The sequence below is a fragment of the Trichechus manatus genome, unplaced genomic scaffold, assembly GCF_000243295.1.
Source record: "Trichechus manatus latirostris isolate Lorelei unplaced genomic scaffold, TriManLat1.0 scaffold00128, whole genome shotgun sequence".
Lineage (NCBI taxonomy): Eukaryota > Metazoa > Chordata > Mammalia > Sirenia > Trichechidae > Trichechus > Trichechus manatus.
The window spans coordinates 5,617,773-5,629,463 of NW_004444064.1; the positions used below are offsets into that span (position 1 = coordinate 5,617,773).

At 40.9% G+C, this 11,691-nt stretch overlaps 1 protein-coding gene across 1 annotated transcript in view; it reads left to right on the forward strand.

The window, feature by feature from the left end:
- Positions 1-11,691, forward strand: part of HSF2BP (heat shock transcription factor 2 binding protein) — a 169,767-nt gene that overhangs the window by 43,348 nt on the left and 114,728 nt on the right. Inside the window, exon 6 of the mRNA XM_004384865.2 lies at positions 938-1,070. Within this exon, the coding sequence (XP_004384922.1) occupies positions 938-1,070 (133 nt within the window). The remainder of the gene's footprint in view (positions 1-937; positions 1,071-11,691) is intronic.

An 11,691-nucleotide genomic window follows, 5' to 3' on the forward strand; every position in this document is an offset into this window, starting at 1 on the left:
ATCTAGGCTCTGTAAGGGCAGCAGGTTGGAGGTGGTAGGCAAGAGGAAAGGAGGCGCCAAGGAAGACAGGTTCAACTCTGGGAAAACGGTGCGATCATGCAGGGAAGTAAAAGTTGAGAGGAGGATGGTTGGCGGGAGAAGAGTGATACATTTGTTAGATAACAGCTGGCTTATGGAAATAAAAATTGCATTTGCCTTTAGATGGAAGGGACTAAATGCATTCACGTTTTAAACAGGTTTACTGAGGTGTGGTTTGCGTACTCCAGTGTAAGAGTACAGTGCACTTGTTCCTGGCGGATTTCTAGACTTGTGCAGTCGTCACGACGACCCAGTGTAGGACATTTCTGTCACCCCGGAAAGTTCCCTGGTGCTCATTTGGAAATCATTGGTTTTTAAATGATTCTTCAGAACTCCAGCACCCACAGGGAAGTGCTTCAAAGGCCCTGCAAGCTTGGGAACATTGGTGCCACGTAATGAAGATTTAAACTGCCATAGCAACCTGCTTACTGTGGTTACCTTTTTACATGTTGAGTTTTCAGTTAGTTTTCTTTGGAAAAAAATTCCAGTAAAGGTTTGAAAATCTCTGGTTTAATGCATAGAAGGAACAGGCAGACAATGTATTTTTCTACTGTATTTCTGTTGTATTTTTGGGTGAATTCATCCCAGTACTTCCATCATTGTGTAAATTTATCCTATTTCATTCGTATGTGTATGAATGTGAATTTTCTTTTACTCTTTCTCATCAGTTTTTAGCGTAATTTTTCTTGCTCCTCCTTGCCCCAAACTTCTTTTCTCTGATCTTTTCAGTGGAAACTTTAAATGAAGAAACGGATTTTAAAATAACACTTCTATAATCATCTTCTGTATCCTGTATTTACAAAATATTTTTATACTGTATCTGTGAAAGGGTATGATACTTTCATTTCCAAATTTCCAGGATAAAGCCCTGAAGTTTTTCAACATCACTGGTCAGACAATGGAGAGTTTTGTGAAGTCCCTCGATGGGGATGTCAAGGAGCTTGATTCTGATGAGAACCAGTTTGTTTTTGCTTTGGCTGGGATTGTAACAAGTAAGTGATTCTTTTCAAATGTGGTGATTGCTACATATGTGTTCTAGAACAGTGCTTACCAATCAGGTGTGTGTTTGCTTAAACATCACTTGGGAACATTTTCAAATGTCTGTACTGCTGGACTTCTTCACCCTGGAGAATCTGATTCAGTAGGTCTGGCAGAGGTATTTTGGAAAATCTCTCCAGGTGATTCTGATAAGTATCGGTGATTATGAAGGACTGATCTAAAGGAAATACAGTATGAGCTTGCATGTTCTGTTCAGTTATGTACATAGACAGAAGTCCATATAAAACTGTAAGTTTAATTACTTATCTGGAATCATCCTCCTTTTACTAATGCCTGGTCAGCTAAAGGAAAAGCCTGAAGCAAAGCTTAAGCTATACTCATCTGTCAGTTTGTCATACTATGGTGCTTGCATGTTGCTGTGATGCTCGAAGCTATGCTACTGGTATTTCAAATACCAGCAGGGTCATCCATGGTGGACAGGTTCCAGCGGAGCTTCCAGACAGAGGAGGGATAGGAAGAAGGATCTTGCAATCACTTCTGAAAAAATTGGCCAGTGAAAACCTTACAAATAGCAGCGGAACGTTGTCTGATACAGTACTGGAAGATGAGTCCCTCAGATTGGAAGGCACTCAAAATACGACTGGGGAAGAGCTGCCTCTTCAAAGTAGAGTTGACCTTAATGATATGGATGGAGTCAAGCTTTCAGGACCTTCATTTGCTGATGTGGCACGACTCAAAATGAGCAGAAACAGCTGCAAACAACCATTAATAATCGGAATGTGGAATGTACCAAGTATGACCCTTGGAAAATTGGAAATCATGAAAAATGAATGGAACACATAAACATCGGTATCCTACGCATTAGTGAGCTGAAATGGACTGGTATTGGCCATTTTTAATCAGACAATTATATGGTCTACTATGCCGGGATTGACAAATGAAAAAGGAATGATGTTGCTTTCACCGTCAAAAAGAACATGTCAAGATTTATCCTGAAGTACAGTGCTGTCAGTGATAGGATAATACCCATTCGCCTACAAGGAAGACCAGTTAATGTGACTATCATTCAAATTTACACACTAACCAATAGGCCAAAGATGAAGAAATTGAAGGTTTTTACTAACTTCTGCAGTCTGAAATTGATCATATATGCCATCAGGATGCATTGATAATTACTGGTGATTGGAAGCTAAAGTTGGAAACAAAGAAGGTTCAGTAGTTGGAAGATATGGCCTCAGTGATGGAAACAATGTTGGAGATTGCGTGACAGAATTTTGCAAGACCAACAACTTCTTCATTGCAAATACCTTTTTCACCAACATAAACAGTGACTGTACATGTGGACCTCGCCAGATGGAATACACAGGAATCAAATCGACTACATCTGTGGAAGGAGACGATGGAAAAGCTCAATATCATTGGTTGGGGCCAACCGCAGAACAGACCATTAATTGCTCATATGCAAGTTCAAGTTGAAACTGAAGAAAATTAGAACAAGTCCCCAAGAGCGAAAGTGTGACCTTGAGTATATTCCACATGAATTTAGAGACCATCTCAAGAATAGACTTAATGCATTGAGCACTAATGACCAAAGACCAGATGAATTGTGGAATGACAGCAAGGACATCATACATGAAGAAACCAAGAGATCATTAAAAACACAAGCAAGAAAGAAAAGACCAAAATGGATGTTAGAAAAGACTCCGAAGCTTGCTTTTGAATGTAGAGTAGCTAAAGCAAAAGGAAGAAACGATGAAGTGTAAAAGAGCTGAACAGAATATTTCAAAGGGCAGCTCAAGAAGACAAAGTAAAGTATTATAATGGCATGTGCAGAGACCTAGAGTTAGAAAACCAAAAGGGAAGAACACACTTGGCATTTCTCATGCTGAAAGAGCTGAAGAGAAAATTCAAGCCTCGAGTTGCTATGGGGAAAATTTTGTTTTTCTAAATTTTTTTAGTGTACTTTAGATGAAGGTTTACAGAACAAATAGTTTCTCATTAAACAGTCAGTACACATATTGTTTTATGACATTGGTTAACAACCCCGCGACATGTCAACACTCCCTTCTTCACCTTGAGGACCTTCTTTTTGGTGAAAATATACATAGCCAAAGTTACACCATTTTGAAAGGTTCTACATGTACAATTCAGTGACATCGATTACATTCTTCCAGTTGTGCTGCTGTTCTCACTGTCCTTTTCCAAATTATTCTATCACCATTATCTTCAACTCACTGTCCTCTAGGCTTCCCATCAAACCTTTTGAGTTGCTGTTGTCAATTTGATCTCATATAGATAATTTTTTTTTTTTTTGTACCTTAGATAAAGGTTTGCAGAACAGTTTCTCATTAAACAGTTAGTACACATATTGCCCTATGACAGTGGTTAACAACCCCATGACATGTCAACACTGTCCCTTCTCAACCTTGGGTTCCCTATCACCAGCTTTCCTGTCCTCTCCTGCCTTCTAGTCCTTGTCCCTGGACTGCTGTGCCTCATTAGTCCTGTTTTGTTTTATGACCGCTGAGCTAAAAGGGTGTCCGAGGGCCATACTCTTAGGGTTTCTCCAGTCTGTCAGAGCAGTAAATCTGGTCTTTTTTTGTGAGTTAGAATTCTATTCTACATCCTTTTCCAGCTCTGTCCACGACCCTCTATTGTGATCCTGGTCAGAGCAGTCAGTGGTGGTAGCCGGACACTATCTAGCTGTACTGGACTCAGTCTGATGGAGGCTGTGGTAGCTGTGGTCCATTAGTCCTTTGGACTAATCTTTTCCTTGTGTCTTGTTCTCTTCATTCTCCCTTGCTCCCGAAGGGGTGAGACCAGTGGAGTATCTGAGATGGCTGCTCACAGGCTTTTAAGACCCCAGACGCTACTCACCAAGGTGGAATGTAGAAAATTGTCTTTAAAAACTGTGTTATGCCAGTTGAGCTAGATGTTCCCCGAGACCATGGTCCCCAAAGCCCTCCACCCGACAATTCAGTCACTCAGGGAGTTTGGATGTGTCTATGGAGCTTCCATGACCTTTCCTTGTACAAGTTGTGCTGGCTTATGGAGAAAATATTAAATGACGCAGAAACCATCAAAAGAAAATGGAAGGAATACACACAGTCACTGTATCAAAAAGAATTGGTTGACATTGAACCATTTCAGGAGGTAGCACGTGATCAAGAACCGATGGTACTGAAGGAAGAAGTCCAAGATGCACTGAAGGTGTTGGTGAAAAACAAGGCTCCAGGAATTGACAGAATACCAGTTGAGATGTTTTCAACAAACAGATACAGCCCTGATAGCACTCACTGGCCTATGCCAAGATATTTGGAAGACAGCTACCTGACTGACTGGAAGAGATCCATATTTGTGCCCATTCCAAAGAAAGGTGATCCAACAGAATGTGGAAATTATCGAACAATATCATTAATATAACACACAAGTAAAATTTTACTGAAGATCATTCAAAAGCGGTTACAACAGTACATCAACAGGGAACTGTCAGAAACTCAAGCCAGATTCAGAAGAGGGATGTGGAACGAGGGTAATCATTGCTGATGTCAGATGGCTCCTGGCTGAAAGCAGAGGATACCAGAAAGATGTTTACCTGTGTTTTATTGACTATGCAAAGACATTCGACTGTGTGGATCATAACAAATTATGGATAACACTTTGAAGAATGGGAATTCCAGAACACTTAATTGCGCTCATGCGGAACCTGTACATAGACCAAGAGGTAGGCGTTCAAAGAGATCACGGGGATACTGCATGGTTTAAAAGCAGGAAAGGTGTTCATCAGTGTTGTATCCTTTCACCATACTTATTCAGTCTGTATGCTGAGAAAATAATCTGAGAAACTGGACTATAGGAAGAAGAATGCAGCATCAGGATTGGAGGAGAACTCATTAACAGCCTGTGATATGCAGATGACACAACCTTGCTTGCTTGAAGTGAAGAGGACTTGAAGCACTTACTGTTGAAGATCAAAGACTAAAGCCTTCAGTATGGATTGTACCTCAACATAAAGAAAACAAAAATCCTCACAACTGGACCAGTAAGCAACATCATGATAAATGGGGAAAAGTTTGAAGTTATCAAGGATTTCATTTTACTTGGATTCACAATCAATGTCCATGGAAGTGGCAGTCAAGAAATCAAATGATGTATTGCAATTGAGCAAATCTGTTGCCAAAGACCTCGTTAAAGTGCTAAAAAGCAAAGATGTCACTTTGCGTACTAAGGTGTGCCTGACCCAAGCCATGGTGTTTTCAATTGCCTCATATGCATGCGAAAGCTGGACAATGAGCAAAGAAGACTGAAGAAGAATTGATGCCTTTGAATTATGGTGTTGGCCAGGAATACTGAATACACCATGAACTGCCAGAAGAACGAATAAGCCTGTCTTGGAAGAAGTACAGCCTTAGAAGTTAGGATAATCCACTCCTTAGAAGCAAGGATGGCAAGACTTCATCTCACATACTTTGGACTTTTTATTAGGAGGGACCTGTCCCTGGAGAAGGACATCATTCTTGGTAAAGTAGAGGGTCAGCGAAAAAGAGGAAGACCCTCAATGAGATGGATTGACACAGTGGCTGTAACAATGGGCTCAAGCATAACAACATGTCTGAGGATGGCGTAGGACCAGGCAGTGTTCGTTCTGTTGTACAGAGGGTCACTAAGTTGAAACCAATTCATGGCACCTAACAACAACAACAACAAAGTAGAGGGTCAGCAAAAAAGAGATGGACCCTCAATGAGGTGGATTGACAAAGTGGCCGCAACAATGGGCTCAAACATAGCAAAGATTGTGAGGGTGGTGCAGGACTGGGCAGTGTTTTGTTCTGTTGTATATAGGGCCGCTGTGAGTTGGAACCAACTCAGCAGCACCTAACAACAACAGTAACATCCCAAACCAAAACTGTCTCTTCAGTAAATTTCTCTGAAGGGATTATAAAGTAAACTTTTCACTCGGAGTTATGATAACATTCCATCAAAATTGTTTTCAAGAGTAAAGCCAAGGGACTAAGTAATTTCTTAGTGTAGTGGGAGGTGGGATATTCTTGTAATTAGTGTCTTTGTTCTAAAGTCAATGAATTAGTTAAATATATTCCTATGGCTTTTTTTTTTTTTTAAATTGTGGTAAAAATATACAACCAGAACATTCGCCAGTTCAACAATTGTACATGTAAAATTCAGCGACTTTGATTACGTTCTTCATATGTGCACCATTATTGCTCTCCTTTTCCGAATTATTTACCATCCTGAATATAAACTCAATACCTCCTAAGCAAAAACTTCCCCTCCCCGCTCTGAGTTACCTTTTTTACGTAGATCTTTTCTCTCTGCTGTATCCTGTGCTACTTTTAGGGTGATCGTTGTTGTTAGTTGCTGTTGAGTTGGCTCCGACTGATGGCAGCCTTCGTATAACAGAATGGAAACATTGCCCCGCACCACCATCTTCGTGATCTTTGATATATTTGAGCCCATTTTTGTGGCTTTCGTGTGAGTCCATCTCACTGAGGGTTTCCCTCATTTTCTTGGAACCTCAGCTTTACCAAACATGATGTCCTTTTCTAGGATTTGCTCTTTCCTGATGATGTGTCCAAAGTAAGCAAGACTAAGTTTCCCCCAACTTCTTCTAAACTGAGACCAGAAGAACTAGATGGCGCCCGGCTACCACTACCGTTTCTGACTGGGGACACAGTAGAAGGCCCTGGACAGAATGGGAGAAAAATGTAGAACAAAACTCAACTTCCTAAAGGAGACCAGACCTACTGGACCGATAGAGACTAGAGAACCCCTGAGAATTCCTCATAAGATACCCTTTCAACTTGGAATTGAAGCTATTTCTGCAGGTCCTCTTTCGACCAAATAATAGATTGGCATATAAAATAAACAATACCACCTGTGCTGTGCTCCCTTAAACAGTTAACTATATGAGACTAAACAGTCAACAGTTACCCAAAAGCAAAGATGAGATAGCAAGGAGGGGAAGGGAAGCGAGATCAATGGAAACAGCAGACAGGATGGAAATAATGAGAATGCTGACACATTGTAAACATTACAACCAGTGTCACAAAATAATTTGTATAAAGATTGTTAATGGGAAACCTAATATGCTGTGTAAACTTTCACATAAAACACAGTAAAATACTATTAAATAAAAGTTTCCATCCTCACTTCTAAGGGGCATTCCAGTTTTATTTCTCTGCTATTAAAGACAAGGAAAATTTTATTTTTCCTCATAGCAATATCCTTTATCTACTGAATGAGGCAGATCCTGTGTGGGAAGTTTTCTCATAATCCTGTAAGGATTGGTGATTCTTGTTTTTGGGTTAGGGGAGGGGTGGATGTTGAGATTCAGGTAGTCTTTGGGCCAGTCCTGATTTAGCCCAGCAATTTAATCTGTTTTGGACAGCATTATATACTTTCATTATATACTCCTCAGTTGGAGGAGAATTGTATTTCTCAACTTAAAAAAATATTTTTAAGGTCTTTTGTTTTCATGGAAGACATTTGGAAAGTTGATGATTGGGTTTTCTGCTATTTGCAAGTGACCCCAAAGGCCTGCTGCCTGTGTGATCTGTAGTTTCCCTGAGCTGTGGATTTGAGTTGCCTGAGTTGCCCGGCTGATATGTAGCTGAGTGGGTGAGGCAGCCTGTTGCCCAGCAACCAAGCGCAACTTGCCTTCATTCTTCTCTGCTTTCGGTCGTTTACACAGGCACTCTTATTAAGGGTTGGAAAGTTGGGCTTTTTATTTTTTAAAATTTTATAGTACTTTAGGTGGAAGTCTACAGTGCAAATTCATTTCTCATTCAAAAATTTATACACAAATTGTTTTGTGACATTTGTGACAATCCCCACAATGTGTCAACACTCCCCCACTTCCCACCTCAGGTTTCCTGTGTCCATTTGTCCCGTTTTCCCATCCTTTCATGCCTTCTTGTCTTTGCTTTTGGGCGGGTGTTACCCATTTGGTCTCGTGTACTTGATTGAACTAAGAAGCACGTTCCTCACGTGTGCTATTCTTTGTTTTAATGGCCTGTCTGACCTTTGGCTGAAAGGTAGACTCTGGAAGTGGCTTCAGTTCTGAGTTAGCAGGTGTCTGGTAGCCGTAGTCTCAGAAGTTCCTCCAGTCTCTGTCAGACCAGTAAGTCTGGTCATTTTTTGTGAATTTAAATTTCATTCTACATTTTTCTCCCGCTCTGTTTGGGACCCTCTATTGTGATCCCTGTCAGAATGGTAGGTGGTGGCAGCCGGGCACAATCCAGTTTGGGGCTCAGGCTGGTGGAGGCTGTGGTTCATGTGGTCTGTTAGTCCTTTGGACTATTATTTTCGTTGTGTCTTTGGTTTTTTTCAGTTCTTTGCTTTGGACGGGATGGGACCAGTAGGTGTTTCTTAGATGGCTGCTTGCAAGCTTTTAAGACCTCAGATGCTACTCACCAAAGTAGAATGTAGACCATTTTCTTTATGAACTCTGTTATGCCAGTTTTCCTGGATGTCCCCCGAGACCATGGTCCCCAGCCCTCAGCTGTGGTAACTCAATCCTTCAGGATGTTTGAATGTGTGTAGGAAGCTCCTATGTCTTTGCCTTGGTCAGATTGTGCCGACTCCCCCTATATGGTGTTGTCTTTCTCTTCACCAAAGTTAACACTTGTCTACTATCTAGTTAGTGATTTCCCTTCCCTGCGCCTCCCCTCCCTCATAACCATCAAAGATTGTTTTTTTCTGTGTGTAAACCTTTTCTTGGGTTTTTATGATAGTGGTCTCATAAAATATTTGTCTTTTTGTGATCGACTTATTTCACGCAGCTTAATGCCCTCCAGATACATCTATGTTGTGAGATGTTTCATGGATTCATCATTGTGTTTTATTGTTGGGTAGTACTTCATTGTGTGTATGTACCATAGTTTGTTTATCCATTCATCTCTTGATGGGCACTTAAGTTGTTTCCATCTTTTTGCTGTTGTGAACAATGCTGCAATGAACATGGATGTGCATATGTCTATTCGTGTGATGGCTCTTGTTTCTTCGATATGTTCCTAGGAGTGGGATTGCTGGATCATATGGTATTTCTAACTTTTTAAGGAACATCATAATGTTTTCCAAAATGGTTGTACCATTTTGCATTCCCACTGGCAGTGCATATGAGTTCCAATCTCCCTGCAGCCTCTCCAACATTTGTTATTTTCTGTTTTTTTGATTCATGCCAGTATTGTCAGGGTGAGATGGTATCTCATTGTAGTTTGGATTTTCATTTCTGTAATGGCTAATGATTGAGAGCATTTCCTCATGTGTCTGTTAGCCGCCTGAATGTCTTCTTTGGTGAAGTGTCTGTTCATATCCTTTGTCCATTTTTTAAATGTTCATTTTTTGTTGTTGAGGTATTGAAATATTTTATAGATTAGACCCTTGTCAGATATGTTGTAGCCAAAAATCCTTCCCCAGACTGTAGGTTTTCTTTTCACTCTTTTGATGAGCATTAGTGTTTAATTTTTGGGAGCTCCCCGTTATCTAGTTCATCTTCTGGTGTTTGTGCACCGTTATGGTTTGTATTGTATTTATGCCATGCATTAGGGCCCCTAGCATTGTCCTTATTTTTCCTTCCATGATCTTTATTAGTTTTATATTTAGGTCTTTGATCCATTTTGACTTTGCTTTTGTGTATGGTATGAGGTATAGGAAAAAGTGGCCATTTTTATTTTTCCTTACACGTTAATGAATTTTAGTGGGAAAATTACATACTATGGTGGTGTTTTATTAATGTGTAGAGGCTGGGGGCTTGGCATTCCAAATTCCGAGACTAGTCTGTGGGGGATAGGCAGCACAGCAGAGACCGCGGGCTAGCTGTCAGATACATCTTCTTCCTTTTAAAATCAGGATTGTTTTTAAAATGTATATGCAGCAAAATTCACCCTTTACCTTTTTCTTCACCTTTTTGCAGTTCTGTGAGTGTTGACAAATGAGTATATTCATATAAGCAGCACCCCGATTAGCATAGGAGACAGTTCCATTGTATCCCCAGAGTCCCCTCCAGGTCCCTTTGTAAACTCCTCTGTCTGTTGTCAGCCCCAGGCAACCACTGATACGGCAGTTTGTTGAAGACGGCAGGTGAACTTTTCTTGCTGAGTTGTGTGGCGCCCAGCATCTGCCCAGTGAGCCTGTGCCCTGCCTCACACCTTTCCTTGGCCGTGCCTGTCTTTTCCATTCTTCGGGTTAATAGGTTGAAGAAAAGTTGTGATTTCACAAATTATCTCTCCCTCCTCCATTTTTTTAAAGAATGAGAAGGCTGGAAGGCAAGGATTTGTTTAAACATTGGCATTGTTAAATTTGTTACTCGTTCGTAGTCACTGTTCATAATAGATTAATTTTGTGCAGTGGATCTGGGTTTTAGGCCCACTTACCAAAATGTGGATTTTTCTGGGCTATATTTCCTCATCCGCAAAGTGGGATAATAATACTGCTCTAATTACCTTACAGTTGTTGTGAATATTGTTGTTAGGTGTTGTAAGGTGCCACTGAGTCTGTTTTGACTCATAGCACCCCATGCGACAGAGTAGAACTGCCCCATAGAGTTTCCTACACTGTAATATTTACAGGAGCAGATTACCATGTCTTTTCTCAGGTGGAGTGGCTGGTGGATTTGAATCGCCAACCTTTCAGTTAGCAGCCCAGCACTTAACTGTTGCATTACCAGGGCTCCTTACCGTATGTGATAGTATAAATAAATCAGTGTGATTGTCCTTAATAACTTGTGTAAGAGGGTAAATGAAGAACTTAGAAAAAGGACAGTAAATTTTTTTTTATTTTTTATTTTTTATAGTTTTTTTTTATTGTACTTTGATGAAGGTTTACAGAACAAATAGTTTCTCATTAAACAGTACAGATATTGTTTTACGACATTAGTTAACAACCCTACATGTCAACACTCTCCCTTCTTGACCCTGGGTTCCCTATTACCAGCTTTCCTGTCCCCTCCTGCCTTCTAGTCCTTGTCCCTGGGCTGTTGTGCCCCTCAGTCTTGCTTTTTTTTTTTTAATTGATGTAATTAAATGAAGTTTACACTTCAAGTTGGTCTCCCATACAGAATTTTTTTTTTTAACATACATTGTTATTAGACCCCAACTGCTCATCCCATTCTGCGACAGCACACTCCTCCCCTCTGCCCCTGATTCCCCACGAACATTCAACCAGCTCCTAACTCTCTCTGCCTTCCCCTCTCACCTCTGGACAGAAGCTACCCCTTTGGTTTCTTATATCTACTTGTCTAAGAGGCACATTCTTTACGAGTATCACTTTATGTCCCACAGTCCAGCCCAATCCCTGTCTGAAGAGTTGGCCTCAGAAATTGTTTTAGTTCTGGGGTGATGGAGAGACCAGGGGCCATGCTTTCCGGGGTGCCTCCAGTCTTAGTCAGACCATTAAGTCTGGTCTTACTAGTATTTGAGTTCTGCATGCCATTGTTCTACTGCTCCATCAGGGACCCTCTGTTGTGTTCCCAGGACGTTCATTGGTGGTAGCTGGGCACCATCTAGTTCTTCTGGTCTCAGGCTGATGAAGTCTCTGGTTTATGTGGCCCATTCTGTCTCTTGGGCGAGTACTTTCCTTGTGTCTTTGGTGTTCTTC